The sequence below is a fragment of the Telmatherina bonti genome, assembly GCF_933228915.1.
Source record: "Telmatherina bonti genome assembly, chromosome: 4".
Classification (NCBI taxonomy): domain Eukaryota; kingdom Metazoa; phylum Chordata; class Actinopteri; order Atheriniformes; family Telmatherinidae; genus Telmatherina; species Telmatherina bonti.
In genome coordinates, this window is record NC_136622.1 from 2,133,299 (window position 1) to 2,150,331 (window position 17,033).

General features: G+C 45.2%; 1 protein-coding gene across 1 annotated transcript in view; it reads left to right on the top strand.

Annotated features, from left to right (window-relative positions):
• Positions 1-3,839, top strand: part of tm9sf4 (transmembrane 9 superfamily protein member 4) — a gene marked incomplete at its 5' end in the record, with an annotated part of 47,381 nt that extends 43,542 nt beyond the window's left edge. The window contains one exon of the mRNA XM_079239515.1: positions 1,716-3,839. Coding sequence (XP_079095641.1) covers positions 1,716-1,865 — 150 coding nt within the window. The 3' untranslated portion in view covers positions 1,866-3,839. The remainder of the gene's footprint in view (positions 1-1,715) is intronic.
• Between the last annotated feature and the right edge of the window lie 13,194 nt (positions 3,840-17,033).

The following is a 17,033-nucleotide window of genomic DNA, read 5'->3' on the forward strand; positions in this document are numbered from 1 at the left end:
ACACCATGTTTAACAACCAGGTAAAACCAACTGATCAGACACCATGTTTAACAACCAGGTAAAACCAACTGATCAGACACCATGTTTAACAACCAGGTAAAACCAACTGATCAGACACCATGTTTAACAACCAGGTAAAACCAACTGATCAGACACCATGTTTAACAACCATGTAAAACCAACTGATCAGACACCATGTTTAACAACCAGGTAAAACCAACTGATCAGACACCATGTTTAACAACCAGGTAAAACCAACTGATCAGACACCATGTTTAACAATCAAACCAACTGATCAGACACCATGTTTAACAACCATGTAAAACCAACTGATCAGACACCATGTTTAACAACCAGGTAAAACCAACTGATCAGACACCATGTTTAACAACCAGGTAAAACCAACTGATCAGACACCATGTTTAACAACCATGTAAAACCAACTGATCAGACACCATGTTTAACAACCATGTAAAACCAACTGATCAGACACCATGTTTAACAACCAGGTAAAACCAACTGATCAGACACCATGTTTAACAACCAGGTAAAACCAACTGATCAGACACCATGTTTAACAACCATGTAAAACCAACTGATCAGACACCATGTTTAACAACCAGGTAAAACCAACTGATCAGACACCATGTTTAACAACCAGGTAAAACCAACTGATCAGACACCATGTTTAACAACCATGTAAAACCAACTGATCAGACACCATGTTTAACAACCAGGTAAAACCAACTGATCAGACACCATGTTTAACAACCATGTAAAACCAACTGATCAGACACCATGTTTAACAACCAGGTAAAACCAACTGATCAGACACCATGTTTAACAACCAGGTAAAACCAACTGATCAGACACCATGTTTAACAACCAGGTAAAACCAACTGATCAGACACCATGTTTAACAACCATGTAAAACCAACTGATCAGACACCATGTTTAACAACCAGGTAAAACCAACTGATCAGACACCATGTTTAACAACCAGGTAAAACCAACTGATCAGACACCATGTTTAACAACCAGGTAAAACCAACTGATCAGACACCATGTTTAACAACCATGTAAAACCAACTGATCAGACACCATGTTTAACAATCAAACCAACTGATCAGACACCATGTTTAACAATCAAACCAACTGATCAGACACCATGTTTAACAATCAAACCAACTGATCAGACACCATGTTTAACAACCAGGTAAAACCAACTGATCAGACACCATGTTTAACAACCAGGTAAAACCAACTGATCAGACACCATGTTTAACAACCAGGTAAAACCAACTGATCAGACACCATGTTTAACAACCATGTAAAACCAACTGATCAGACACCATGTTTAACAATCAAACCAACTGATCAGACACCATGTTTAACAACCAGGTAAAACCAACTGATCAGACACCATGTTTAACAACCAGGTAAAACCATCAGCAATGACCACAGAGACAAACATTAGCTTACAGATTAAACAGGACGAACATGTAGAACATGTCGAGATGAGTTAACCTCTGTTAGCAGCATGCTGGAGCGGGTGGTAGATGGGCACAAATGTTGTGCTGGAGAAGTTTCTTCCAAGAGGTTGGTGGATCACAAAGGTCTTGTTTCTCCATGAGTTAATGTGTTTATGTCTATTTAAGTCGTCTCATCTGTGTTCCTGCAACTTTAAGCTGACAGTCCTCTCTCTGGTTTCCCAGTTGGACATCGTGGAGTTTATCCCTTCCCTCTTGTACTTTGGCTACACCACCCTGATGGTGCTGTCCTTCTGGCTGCTAACGGGGACGATTGGCTTCTACGCTGCCTACATGTTCATCAGGAAAATCTACGCTGCCGTGAAGATCGACTGAGTCCTGGCTGCTCTTCATTTTGCTTTTCTTCTTTTTTTCTTAGTTTTTCCACATTTTTTTTATTTTATTTTTTTAAATGTGTATTTTTTATTCTTCATGTCAACAAGCACTGACTTGTAAGCAGCGAGGGGTGTGTTTTATAGTGCAACAGCACCTCCCACTGGCTGCATGGTGGAAGTGCAGCAGAGCTGCAGAGGCAAACCTGCTGTTTCTCTTGCCGTCTCTTGTCTCTTCCCGACAGACACCCAGAGGGACATGTCCTCTGTCGGGACATTTGATGTTTCCTGCTGCCTCATCGTGCACACAGCAGGACAAAGCAGGGTTTTTCCTCATTCAACTTCTCTGGGGTTTTCTCTTATTTGGCACTGGGGCAGGATTTCTCTGATTCTTTTCTGTGTGTCCTTCCAGTGTACTTGCCGTGTGTCCTTCAGCTGATTGTGTTCAAAGATGCGACCTGTTTTCAGTTCAAAGACGTTTGTTTTGTTGCACTGATGGAAATAATTGCTTTTTATATAGTGAAACAAAGAAAAGAAAAATGAACATTTTTATTTCACCTTTTGGTTTGACCATCTTCCAGCTGTAATCAGAATACCACCTCCTCCTGCCGGGACAATGGATCTGTTATCCTATTGGTCCACAGCCCCTGTGGGCCATAGACCCCTCCCCCACCGCAGAACCCTGAGAAAACACCTGAGCAGGTTGGCTTGCTGAACCACACTCTGATCTGTGTTCTGTTTATTCCTGCATTTCTAAAAGCAGCGAACAGGAAACGTGTTGCAGTGGGAATCATCATTTAGCTGCTTTAAACCTGAACACAACCAGATTCATCCCGCTTCTTTCCTGCACCTCTCTGGACATTGGAAATGAGCTGAACGTCTGGACAAGACAGTCGTCTATGTCTCCGTACCACAGCAATGATCAGCACAACGCTGCTCTGAGACATGGTCTCAGCTGGAGTTTTTACCAGACAGCTGGTTGGACAACCTCCAGCGGTCGCTCAGAAGATCGAACCTTTCCCGACATGTCCAGGAGAGTGATGGCGGATGTATAAAATCCCATTTAATCAGGAGGGAGGAGTCTCTGACTGCAGAGCATTGCCATGGTGTCCACAGCATTGTGATTTGTGCAGTTTGTGCACATGTGCACGTTTTGCCCCCTTTCAGATTGTAAAATGACGTTAGCGGGATTGACAGGATGCTGCTTCCATGTTTCCACGCTGCGAAGCGACCACATGAGAAAGTTGATGAAGGCAGTGATGAGGGGGGAACAAAGGCTGCTCCAACAAGCAACCTGAAATGTCTTTCTGAGGTGTTGAAGTTAGAAATGTTGACCATGTATGATGATGTTTACGCTTCGTAATCTGCTGCAGATTTCCACGCTAACACAAGCTAGCTCCCTGCTGAAGCTTCTCATAGCTGGACTTGTAAATTCCTCCCGCTGCTGATCTCATCATGTCTGCAGCGTTTCAACCAGGCATGGCCAGCTCAGCGTCCCATCGACCCTCGGTCACACAGGAAATGTCCATTTTAGCCAAAACATCCTGATTTCTGTTTCTGTGTCTCAGAATCAACTGAGTTCTGGAAAATGTCAACGACCTGAAGGAAACCTGGTTACTATGTTTGTTTAGCTCTTTGTGTCACTTTTCTCCTCTGAATGTCACTCGATTCCGGTTTTAAGCAAAGCAGTGTCTTTCCTGCAGATCAGGTGATGCACATGATGCTGAGGTCCAGGTCGGCTGTAGTTGCTCTGCAACGTGTCCCATCCACCACGCTGCATGATGTTCAAACCTTCTCTGATTCTGACACCCCTGAAGCGCAGACACTTCCTGCAGAGGCTTTTTATGTCCAGACGGAGGATGTCAGTGTGTAAATAAACAGTTTTGTGTTTGTAATGATTCCTGTCGCCGTTTCAGCCAAAAGCATGATGCTCACATGCAGAGGAGCGTTTGTTACTTCACCCTGGTTTCTTTTACAGAATGGCAAACTAAACTATGTACAATAAAGTGACCAGTTGAGTATGACGTGGTTTTTCATGCAGTCTATATTTTACACATGAAGTCTGCCGTCGGTGTGGTTTGACCCGTTGCGGTTCTGGTTCTGCTCACATGCAGGACATGAATCTGAAACACTTTGACCATCAGAGGTCTGCAGTGTTTCATCGGCGACTGTTTGGATCCGACTGTCGGCACACTGATCAAGTTCTGCCAGTTCAGCGATCCACGTCTGAAGACTGGCAGAGGAACTTGCCCTCCGCAGGAACAAGACCGTCTTAGAGCATTTGTTTCCTCACTGTATGTCCCCAGTGGGGGAAATATTCATCTGTCTGGGAAAGTTTTAAGGCAATACGACTCCGGTAGATTTACTTCAACCAGTTTGGTTTCATTTCTAATGAACTTCTAAAACGATTTTGAATATAGAATATTACAGATTTAATGTCATCAGTGCTGATATGGCGATGCTGAACCTGGCGGGGGGGAGGAAAGGAAGGTGCAGAATTAAAGTGTGAAAGGAAAATTAGTCTTAAGCTGTCAGGATCACAGTACACACACAAACACACTGCTGCAGTACTATGGAAGTACAGGATATGGAATATTATGTAGGAACACCTGACAACACAAATATCAAACCAGATGGAAAGAGCAGCACTTTGTGGGCACGTGCACATGTGATCATGTGGCAATGGTGAACTGTGTGTTTGTAAAGGGACCACAACCAGACCCCGAAGCGTCACAGGGGGAGCCTGAGATCACCAGGACCCGACAGACCCATTCCTGCTCTCAGCGAAGGCGGACGCTTTTCTTTTTCCTCCTGTTTCCTCCCCTCCCTTCCAATCTGGCCTGAAACTTTGTCCTGTCTGACTCAAACCCTCTTTTTACATCTCTTAACTCCTCACTCAAATTTACATCATGGATTTGATCGGCTGGTCTCTCAACGCAATCGATGAAATTTTCTCAACCTGGAGATCGAACAGAGGGGAGCCCCCGTGTCCTGAAGGGACACTTCTGGCTAGATACGTTCAGGACTCATGGGCCAGATGGAGACGAATGTGTCTATTGGTTCTGTCCTCTGAGGACGTGGAGGATGTTCAAGGCCCATGTGGGACCCACCTAGGGTAAACACCAGCAGTTTATGCTTGAAACAAAATGTATATAAAAGCCAGATAGTAACTGCTACTGCTTCTGGTACCACTGGCTGAGAGATGTTAGAAATGTCATTTTACAGTGTATCATTCACAATTTTTACAATGTTATGGTGTGGAACCGTGTGGAACAGGGCCCCTGGAACACTCTGGGCCCAGAGGCCTGTGCACTTTTAATCTGGCCCCGCCCAGAAGGCGCCAAAGTACGGGATGCACAGAGAGCCAGGACCCCACAGACCCATTTCCCCTGGCAGAGCCCTGACCAGGACCAAGCAATACAAGCCCACCCAGAGCAAAACCACCAAAGGTCAGCGCCACCCTGACACCAGGGCTGGGCAAACCCAAGGACCAGAACCTGTCTGCAGCCCCCTGACCAGCCCTCCTTTCCACCAGAACCTGCCCAAAGGAGAATGTGTGTGTTTTAAGGATTGGAGTTGTTGATATTCTGGAAATCTGCTGCTATTAATCTCATTATGTTGAAAGTATCAAAAGATTAAAAAAAAAAAAAGATGTTCAGAGTATTTGATTCCTTTTTAATCCATTGATTAAAGACAATGTGTTTTTTTATTTAGTAGAATATCAGGGTTGTTCCAGATGTTCCAGGTGGGAGTTTACATGGGGAGTTGGATTGTTTAAGAAATTCCCAGCATGCAGCCAGGGAGGTGCTGACTGTCAAGGATATGTCTGAGTGATCATCCTTGTTCATAGACCAGCTTTGGAAGAGCTCTGTGATCTGGCTAGGTCACGCGAGAGCTGGGGGAAGAGACATACATAGCAAGGGACGCAGACCAATGTACGAGCCACTCCGTGTTGTTTTGTTGGCTGCTCCATTGTCAGTGAAAGCTTTATTTACATGAACGGCTCATCATTGTGACATGGTGTCAGAAGTGGTCCCAACATCCACTCCTGCTCTCAGCGAAGGCAGACACTTCTCTCTTTCCTCCTGTTTCCTCCCTCTCCTCCCACACTGGCCTGCGACTTTGTCCTGTCTGACTCTGAGCCTCTTTTTACATCTCCTTACTTTCACTCAAATTTACATCATGGATTTGATCGTCTGGTCTCTCAACGCAATCGATGAAATTTTCTCAACCCGAAGATCAGGCAGAGGGGAGCCCACATGTCCTGAGGAGACACTGCCGGCTGGATACGTTCAGGACTCATGGGCCAGGTGGAGACCGATGTGTCTGGCGGTTCTGTCCTCTGAGGACGTGGAGGATCTACATGAAGACCCGTGAGATTCTGGCAACTGGCAGGCTGCCTGAATTCTGTAACGGTATGTGCCGAGCTAGCAGTACACAGACTCTTGCGTTGACCGGACTCGACCGTAAGCAGGATACCAGTATCGCCCAAACTGGTCATCTTGCGTCGGTCCTGGAGCTGGTCCACAGAATCGACAACAACATGGAGAAGATGTCTGCTAGAATTGGTGGAAATTGACCCCCCCTCCCTATTCGGCTGTTTGGAGCTGCCTGCCTGAGATCAGCTATGGACTCAAGGCCGAGAGCAAATTGTTTTCCTCGCCTGGAACCCAAATAACAATCACATCTGGATTCGGCTTCCCAGCGACCTTGGGCTGGTGCAACCCCCCCCTGAGAATGGAAGAAGAAATGTTCATAGATGCCCTGCCCCCCCCCCCCAAAAATATTTGAGCCAGCCTTATGTGACACCTTTAATACGCATGTTTTCCAGCTATCAGTCCAATCCAGTCCTCGCGGCCTTGCCAGTCACAAGAGGCCCCAATATACTCCACAGTCCGATCCTGAAGTCCAGTGCCAGGACCTCTGCTTCGCTGCCTGCTGCTTCCACCTCAGGTGATCACAAGGAAGTCCATCAGCCGATTATTGTCTCCACCACTGCTCCTCCTCACCATCCAGGCCTGACGACCTCACAAAGGAGAAATGGACTCAACGTAAATTCCATACACGCAAAAAGTTCCTCACACGTAACCCCAATGGGCAAGGGATAGCGAATAGGGAGGGATAGCGAACGTTGATACAATGCACCGGAGGTCCGCCGCGATCCGACTGGGGAAATCTGCCAATACTAAGCCAGGAAGATCCACCCAAGACGCAAGTGTGTGTCCAGCCGTTCCTCCCAGGACAGCAGCAATCGCCACAAGCTGAACAGCATTCACCTAAAAGCACCATCTCCAGCGGGTGTCAAGCATCCTATTTATAATGAGTGGAAGGGTCAAATGCAATGAGGTTCAGGTGTGTCCATTTGCAGTCAAAGGTCTGTTCTCGGTTAGATCCTGGTAACTCAGTCCAATATCACACAACACACTGAATAAAATTTAAATCACTGCATGGCACACAAAAATGTAGAATTACCTGATCATATAAAACACTAAGAACATTGTTCTGCATCCTGTGACATCAACACCTCAGAAAACTGGACAGTGACTTTGGAGCTATGTGAAACACCAGCCCACTTTAAGATAGATACAGGGGCCAACGCCACAGTGATTAATTATGGCACCTTTAAAGCACTGAAGAGTGAACAGGGCCTAAATAAACGAGAAGTACCTCTTGTCAGCTCAGGACAATTAAAGTGTCTAGGGTTCTTCAAAGCAGCATTCACTCATAAAGAGAAACACCATGAGACACAGGTTTATGTTGTAAAAGGCCCATCTGTGAATAATCTGCTTGGCAGAGAAGCAGCTGTAGCCTTGGGTTTGGTAAAAAGGGTGGAAGCTATAAGCGGAGAATTTGGGGAACATGGCACATTGAAGACTGAACCAGTCAAAATCCACGTCAAAGAGGGTGCAGTACCCTATGTCGTGACTACTGCTCAGAGAGTGCCACTGCCTATAATACCCAAAGTTAAGGAGGAACTGCACAGAATGGAGAACCAGGGAGTTGTTAAAAAGGTCACACAGCCAACAGACTGGTGCAGCCCTATGGTGGGTTCAGTGGTGAACCCAAAAGGGAAAGTGTGTATCTGCATGGACATGAAAAGGGTGGACAAGCAGGTAAAAAGAGAAAGATACATGCTCCCTACCATCAGAGAGGTCCTAGCAAAGCTAGCAGGAGCCAAAGTCTTCTCCTCCCTCGATGCATCAAGTGGATTTTGGCAGATTGCCCTTCATAACAACAGTAGTCTGGTGATAACATTTATAACACCATTTGGCAGATATTTTTCTGCATATTTTTGGCTCTTTCAAGACTTGTTATGAGGAGTCTCCATGGCAACAAAAGACTTGTTTACAATCGGGATCAACTTATTAAACTCTCCCAAATCAGGATTATCAGTGAAACAACACATCAAATCCCGATGGAGTTAAAAAGAAAGAGAAGAGGATGCAGAGCAGGAGTGAGACAGAGGAGAAAGCGATGGAGATTTAAACCATTTCTCCCAACCATCCTAATGGGTAATGTGAGATCGCTAGCTAACGAGCTGGAGATGCTAACAAGGTCTCAGAAAGAATACAGAGAGTGCAGTATTATGTGCTTCACTAAGACATGGCTGCATGAACACATCCCTGACTGTAATGTGTCTGTACCGGGCTTTAAAACGGTCCGTGCAGACCGCAGTAGACAACACAGCGGAAAGCTAAAGGGTGGTGGAATTGCAGTGCTAGTTAACCAGCGTTGGTGTCATCCTGGACATGTTACTGTCAAGGAGAAGATATGCACAAGGGACATGGAACTGTTAGCTGTGAGCTTCCGTCCATATTATTTACCCAGAGAGTTTACCTGTGTTATTCTGGTAGCGGTTTATATAATACCTGGTACCGCACCAGACACAGCCTGTGATGTCATCAGCTCCGTCGTTGCTCGGCTACAAACACAGCATCCAAACTCATTCATGGCGATCTCCGGAGACTTCAACAACGTCTCCCTCTCTGCAACTCTACCAAGATTCCAGCAGTTTGTCAGCTGCTCCACCAGAGAAAATAAGATGTTGGACTTATTTTATGCAAATATGAATAATGGATCCAGTTGTTCTGCCCTGCCTCCTTTAGGAAGATCTGACCATAATCTGGTTCTTCTCACCTCCACCTACAAGCCCATCGTTCAGCAGCAACCAGTCATCACAAAGACTATCAAAATCTGGTCTGCTGAAGCTGAAGATGCTCTTAGAGGAGGCTTTGAGGCTACAGACTGGAACGTCCTCTGTGAACCTCATGGAGACGACATCAACGCCATGACTGAGTGTGTGACAGATTACATAAACTTCTGTGTGGACAGCATCGTCCCAACAAGAACAGTGAGGTGCTTCCTCAATAACAAACCCTGGATCACCAGTGAGCTGAAAAAGCTGCTGAACATCAAAAAGAAAGCCTTCAGGGATGGAGACAGGGAGTTATTGAGGGCAACACAAAAACAACTTAAAACACAAACTAAGAAGTGCAAGGAGGACTACAGGAAGAAGTTAGAAAGTCAGCTCCAGCAGAATAACCTGAGGGATGTGTGGTCTGGAATGAAGAAGATCACCGGCTTCAAGTTAAAGGGGGACCAGCCTGATGGAGGTCTGGACAGAGCTAATGAGCTGAACATATTCTTCACCAGGTTCAGTTCACCCCCTACCTCCAGCCCAACAGACCACACACCCTCCATAAGCCCACTGCTTTCCTGTCACGCCTCCAATCTGTCACCCTGCAGCTCAGTCATGGACCAGAACACAGCTTCATCTCCCTCCACATCAGGACATCCTGAGACCTCCACCTTGTTTGTCTCCTGCAATCAGGTTAAGAAGCAACTTGAAAAACTGAACCAGAACAAGGCTGCAGGTCCAGATGGTGTCAGTCCCAGAGTTCTCAAGACCTGCTCAGAACAACTATGTCCGATTCTCCTGCACCTTTTCAACACCAGTCTGAGACTAAATAGAGTCCCAGTGCTGTGGAAAACCTCCTGCCTTGTTCCAGTGCCTAAAAAAACACAACCAGCTGAACCAAGTGACTACAGACCAGTTGCCCTGACATCTCACATCATGAAAGTCCTGGAGAGACTCTTACTGGCTCACCTCAACAAGCAAGTAAACACCTTTCAGGACCCATTCCAGTTTGCATATCGTAATGGACTTGGGGTTGAAGATGCCATCATATACCTGCTCCAGAGAGCACACTCTCATCTGGACCATTCAGGCAGCACTCTGAGGGTCATGTTCTTTCATTTCTCAGTGCTTTTAATACCATTCAGCCTGCTTTGTTATGTGAGAAGCTCCATAAATTCCAGGTGGATACCTCCACAACCACCTGGATCTATGACTACCTCACAAACAGACCCCAGTTTGTGAGACTGAAAGGTTGTGTGTCTGAGATGGAGGTCAGCAGCACTGGTGCACCACAAGGAACTGTACTCTGGCCATTCCTCTTCACTCTGTACACCTCAGACTTCCAGTACAACTCTGAGTCCTGTCATCTGCAGAAATACTCTGATGACTCTGCAGTTGTGGGGTGTATCAGGGATGGACAAGAAGCAGAGTACAGAGAACTGGTCAGTCAGTTTGTTAAATGGTGCGGTGACAATCATCTCATATTAAATAGCAGCAAAACAAAAGAGATGATTGTTGACTTCAGGAGGAAGAAGAATAAACAAAGCACTGTTTCCATCCTGGGAGAGGAGGTGGAGGTGGTGGAGGAATACAAGTATCTTGGAGTTCAGCTGGACAACAAACTGGACTGGAAATGCAACACTGACTACATCTACAAGAAAGGTCAGAGCAGACTGTACTTCTTAAGGAAGCTGAGATGGTTTAACGTCTGCACCAAGATGTTGCATATCTTCTAGAAGTCTGTTGTGGAGAGTGCAGTCAGCTTTGCAGCATCTGCTGGGGTAGTAGCATCAGAACCAGAGACTTGAAGAGAATCAACAAACTGATCCAGAAAGCTGCTTCTGTGCTTGGAGTAACTCTGGAGCCGCTGGAGCTGATTGTCCAAAGAAGAATGCTGCACAAGCTGATGAAGATGATGGAGGATTCTTCACACCCTCTCCACAACACAGTGATGAAACAACAAAGTGTGTTCAGTGAGAGGCTTCTTCAGGTCCGATGTAAGACTGAAAGATACAGAAGATCATTCCTGCCAGCAGCCATCAGCCTCCGGAACAAGACCTCCTCTAGTTATTATTATTATATACTGCAATATTTCCCTTTGCGGAATAATAAGGTATTTTTCATTTCATTTAATTTCATATACCCCACCTGGCCACCATTGGAGCACCGCTCTATGAACTGCTCAAAGCCAGAGTGACTTGGTTCTGGGAAGAACCACAAGAGAGAGCATTCCACAACCTGAAACAAGCTTTGATGAACACGCCTGTGTTGGCGTATTATGATCCAAACAGACCAACAGCAATTTCTGCAGATGCCAGCAATTGGCTCGGAGGAGTGCTCTTACAGCAGCATGAAGTCTGGAAACCTGTTGCTTACTGCTCCAGGAAACTAACAAGTGCAGAGACTCGATACGTACAGATTGAAAAGGGGTGCGTGGCAGGAGTCTGGGCATGCAAGCATTTTGGCAAGTACCTGTATGGCATGGACAGTTTCAAGTTTGTTACTGACAACAAACCTTTGGTCCCCCTGATAAACTCCAAACACCTGGACACAGTACCAATCAGGTGTCAAAGATTGCTTCTCAGGCTCATGAGATTCAATGCAGTAGCAGAATACGCTCCAGGGAAAACACTGGTGGTGGCTGATATGTATATAGATATAAAAATGATAAGAGATGGATGACCTTAAGTACACTCAGCCCCTCACTGAGAGCTTCCTACCGTTACAGAAGTGATCTCTCAGAATGCGATGGGCTCGTTACGCGGGGAAACCGTATTGTAATACCCCTATCAATGAGAACAGAGATTTTAAGCAGAATCCATGAGGGGCACCAAGGCCTCTCCAAATGCAGGGAGAGGGCACAAACATCCGTGTGGTGGCCAGGTCTATCAGCAGATCTGAAGCAAAGTCTGGAGAGGTGTGAGTTCTGCTGTGAAAGCAAGAGAGCACAGAGAAAAGAACCACTTAATCCGACCCCTCTTCCTGACAGGCCCTGGCAGAGGGTCGGAACAGACCTGTGTGAACACAAAGGGAAAACCTACCTGGTGGTCTCAGATTATTACTCCTGCTACCTGGAGATACTGGAACTACTGACCACAACGGCAGAATAAGTAGTTGTAAAACTGAAGGCCACCTTTGCCAGATACGGAATCCCTGATGCTGTCTTCTCGGATAATGGACCACAATTTGCAGGTGAAACCTTCAAGAGATTTAGTCAAGAGTATGACTTTAACCACATCACATCACATTTAACCACCATCCATCTGGGAATGGACACGCTGAGAGAGCTGTTCAGACAGCAAAAAGAATCCTGCATCAAGAGGATCCTTTGTTGGCTCTCATGAGTTTCTGGGCCACACCCACCACCTCAACCGGCATGAGTCCAGCTGAACTTTTGATAGGCAGGAAAATCCGCACTACACTGCCAACCTTGAACTCTAACCTAAGCTCTAAATGGCCTGACCTGTCACTCATCAAAAGGAGAGACACTGAGGAGAAGGAGCAGCAGGCCTTTTTCAACCGGAGACATGGGGCTCGCGACTTACCTGTCCTACAGCCGGGCAGGAGGGTCCTCATTAAACTGGACTCAGAAAAGAGATGGACTAATCCATCGTTTGTTCAGCAGGGGAGTGCCAGCCAACGTTCGTTTGTGGTCCACTCTCCGGCCTGGGGTGAGAAAAGGAGAAACCGTCGACATATGCAAGCACTTCCTGAAGACTTGGCTCAACCCGACAGCACAAGATCAGAGTCTGACCCGAACCCAGTCGATGACTGTGAACAAAGTCTGGGCTCATCGCATCAGCCTAGACAGAGGGGCTGAATATAACCAGGTCAGGGAGAGTTTGCAGGCCCACAGAGAAGCTAAATCCATAAATTTGTGATGTTCTTTCTGAAGTTGATGTTATAGATTAAAGGGAAAGTTATTAACTAGTTAGCGTGAAATATGTTTAAATGTTTGTAAAAGTTGACATGAAAGAGCACCGCTCAAGTTCATCAGTGTCTTAAATTTGTGACAAGCAAGTTCTGAAACAGGGGAGGTGTCAAGGATATGTCTGAGTGATCATCCTTGTTCATAGACCAGCTTTGGAGGAGCTCCGTGATCTGGCTAGGTCACGCAAGAGCTGGGGCAGAGACATACGTAGCAAGGGACGCAGACTAATGTACAAGCCACTCCTGCCAGTAGACTTTGAGGAGATCCAGTTTACTCACTCAAGAACCGTTACAGAGTTTACACAAATCTGTAGTAAAACAGGGTGAATCATTGGGTTTTGTCTCTACCAGACCAGGTGAGCTCCAGGAACTAAAACTGGGCCCAGCCAGACCATACGCCAACACGTATTCAGTCTCGTTTCATGAGCGCACGTGATACAGGGTTGGCACAGTACAGATGTCGTGATATATCCTGTACATCTGTGTCATGTGTCAAAACAGTAGCATGGGTCAGATCCTCATTAAAAACACAGAACTTAGTTAATCATAGACGTCTTCCTGTTGCTCAGGTGACATGTGACCAAGACACCCGTCGGGATTTGAACATGTCGGAATTGGGCAGACGGGTTGTGGATTTGGGTGCAGATAAGCTATCGCCTCCTTTTGAGCTCGTAACATCTGGTTCCATTGCAAGAACAGCAGCAGCCGGAGTCAGAAGCAGTCTGTGATGATGCAGCCTCAGCATGTTCACATGGCACACTTGTGATTTTCGCTTTGATTAGGTGTTTTGATGGATGGATACGCTCGGTTTAACAGGAGTGTATCATCATTAGAATCTAAAATATAAAACTCTTGGTGCTCAATAACCTGTTAAGTCTCGGTCTGAGAACAGGACAGGACTACGGAATCACAAAGGAAAATGTCAGTAATTCAGAGCAACATGATTTCCCAGTAACATTGCGATGCAGATCCAGACAAACGGTGCTGGGGAAGACTTTATGTAAACGTTGTAGGAACATGTGCTATCTCAATGCCAGGCAAGACTGAGTTGAAACTGCAAGATGAGTGCTTTGAGAAGGACAAAGCGCTGGCCAGAATGATCAACTGGGAACCTCTGGTGTCTTTTAAGATGCAAACTGGTCACTGCAGCAGGTTCAGTAACCACTTTGCATCAGGCACGTTGTCTTACCAGAACCAAGGACTTTGCAGCAGGGGTTTGTCTGCACCAAATCACCATCAGGGAGTCAGATTTGACTGATTTTTGTATTTCAATGGCATCATGTGATGAAAAGTACATGTTTGTGAAAGCGAAAGCATTCTCCAGTTTGTGGGTAAACACAAAGTCATCTGCAAGAACAGTCGCTGATGTGAGGGACATGTTTTGTCCGTTTTAATACACCACAACACAATCAGGTTTACAACTTTTAAATTTCAGCAGCAACACTAATTTACCCCAGGGAATCATTTTTATAATCCTTTACACACCATTTGTCAAAAGGAAAAGCTTTTTCTCTGGCAGATCATACATGAGTCTGTCCAGCAGCTTTTCTCTGCTGCCGAAACGTTTCTCTAAAGGCTTCGGGAACAAATTCATAAGTCGTTGTCAGTTTTTTATAGTCCAAACTGTCTTTCAAAGCAACGCTGCAACAACCTTCCGAGCTTCACCCGACATCTTGTTAGAGAGGAGGCAAACTATGTCGAGGCCACAGCAAACATAAAAAGCAGACATAAAACCGATGCACTTGCTGTGGTGGACACAGAGAGCCACCAGCAGAGGTGGCCTAAACATCCAGCTCAAGCCAACGCAGCTTCACAGCCTAAATCTCAAGCCTGTGCTCTTTCTCCAGCCAATTTAAAGTGGTCCACAACCTTGGATTCCCAGTCCATCTGAGAAGCAATCCCTCCAGCATGTCCTGGAATTAAATCTCTGTTTGGCAGAGATTTAACCTAATATTCAGGGTGCACAGTATAAAAAAGGACTTTGATTTTTTTTTTAAAACTTCTTACAAAAGACATTACAAAAGCTCTTTAGATAGTTTTCCCATAACATTAATTCACAGCAGTTCTGGAGAGAAAGAAATATGCTTGGACCAAAAAGAAACAAGTTAATCTGTGTTGAAATAGTCAGAGAAAGTGGGAGTCTATACTGGAGACCAACAACAGCATTGGACAGGTGGGAGGAAGATTAATACTCACTTTTTAGCTGAAATCTGTAAATTAAAGTATTTAGTTGAGGTTGAAGTGATTGTCATTGCCTTATCCCAGGCTAAACCTCTGTATGTCTGAAATTAAAGCACATAAGCCTGTGACGTGCAGTTCAAGGTGTTTTCTAGTATTTTAAAAAGGCGACTTAGTGAAGACTAATGAAATACTTGTGGATGAGGAGTAAGGGTTTAGGAAAAACACACCCTAACCCACCACATCTACTTCAGGAAAGGCTGCCAGAAAACAGAAGCACTTCTGTTAGTTAAAAAAAAACAAACAAAGCTTTTGATTGTATTAATCAAGATCTTTTAGTATATAAGTTACTGGTGCAAAGCTTGACATTAAACTCGGGACCAGTTATCAGCCAATGGTGATTTACTGGTGAGTCAGGTGTGTTATTGCAGGGAAACTCCTAATACTCAGCAGGTGTACCATGTCCACAGGTGTACTGCCTCAGCAGGTGGAGGTGAGAGGCTATTAAGGTGTCCCCGAAGAGGACCTACCTTCATATCATGATGTGAGAACAGTTATGTTTGAGAAAGTTCCATGTGATGTTTTGAAGGACTGAGGGAGAGATGTTGACGTGGTTATCTAAAATTATACCATGGTCTGGGTGAATCCTCGATTCTGATAGGTTGCAGGGTGTCCGTTAAAAAGTAATATTGGAAACCAGTTTTAAAAAGTTGCGTCAAATAGCCGAATAGTTCTAAACCACTGCGCTGGCTCAAATACCAGCTGGTAACCATGGCAACAGAAATGTTAGCGACAAACAAGCAAAACAGAAAGCAGAAAGAATATCTGGAAGGACGATGTCAAACAGCGGCCCATGGTTACCAATGAATATATCTGATCTGCCAGTTTTTAAGTTATTTTATTTTTTCAGGTTAATTTAGACCATCGGTTGAACAATAACCAGAGTAGAAAACGGAGAAAGGAAAAAAAAAAAGTCTCCCCATCTCACTACTGTAATATGTTCATGTTCTACAGAGATCATTAGTGGAAATCAGTCATTGCAGATAAAATATCCATCATATTGTTTAAAACCGGATTAAATAATGAATCAGTTAGTTGGTGATGAAGCTCCAGATCTCTGAAAGAGGGACAGAGCGGCTCTGACGGCACTCTGCAGCGGTCCGGCTGTGTTTCTCTGCATTAATGCTCCAGCGGTTACGCCACATCTTCAAGAATAAAAAGGTCCATGCTGTTCACGTTTGCATTTTTCCACGGCTGAAGTTTTCTTATGCTGTTATAGAAACCAACCATTGCACGTCTTCCCTGATCTCCTTCATATTGTGAAGAAATATGCATTTTCAGAAAATCACATTTTCATTGGAATTTGTTAAAAGGAGGGGGTGGCACTTCCGTTCAACACTCTTATCTTTCAGGCTCGATCACCTGACGGCGCGCCGTGCACACACTCACTCACGTTCCTACACACTGATCTCCCTGGACCACACAGTAACACCATCACATTTCACCATCATCTGTGATTTGTTGCAATAGTATCTGCTGCCAACGGCGGTTACCATGGAAACACCACAAGAAGAGACATTAGGCCGCTCAGCCGCTTCTTTTTAAAAACAGGATTTTAACAGTAAAATATTATTAGTTATTTCCTTTGTGACCATGGTATAAGCAGGATAATGCCACTCAGCAGGTGTACAGCCATCCTCCACTTCTTGTCAGATGGTTCACGCCTCCATTGTCCGTTAATTTCTTACAATGGACATCTGGTTGGCCATTAACCCTTACTTATGATTAGTTTGGTGAGATTCTGGGAAAAGGCATGGAAACCTAGACAAAGGAAATTTATAATGTATCTTTTCTCCAGGTACTCTGGCTTCCTCACTGTCCACAGACATGCATGTTCTCTGCAATGGACTGCCTACCTGTCCAGGT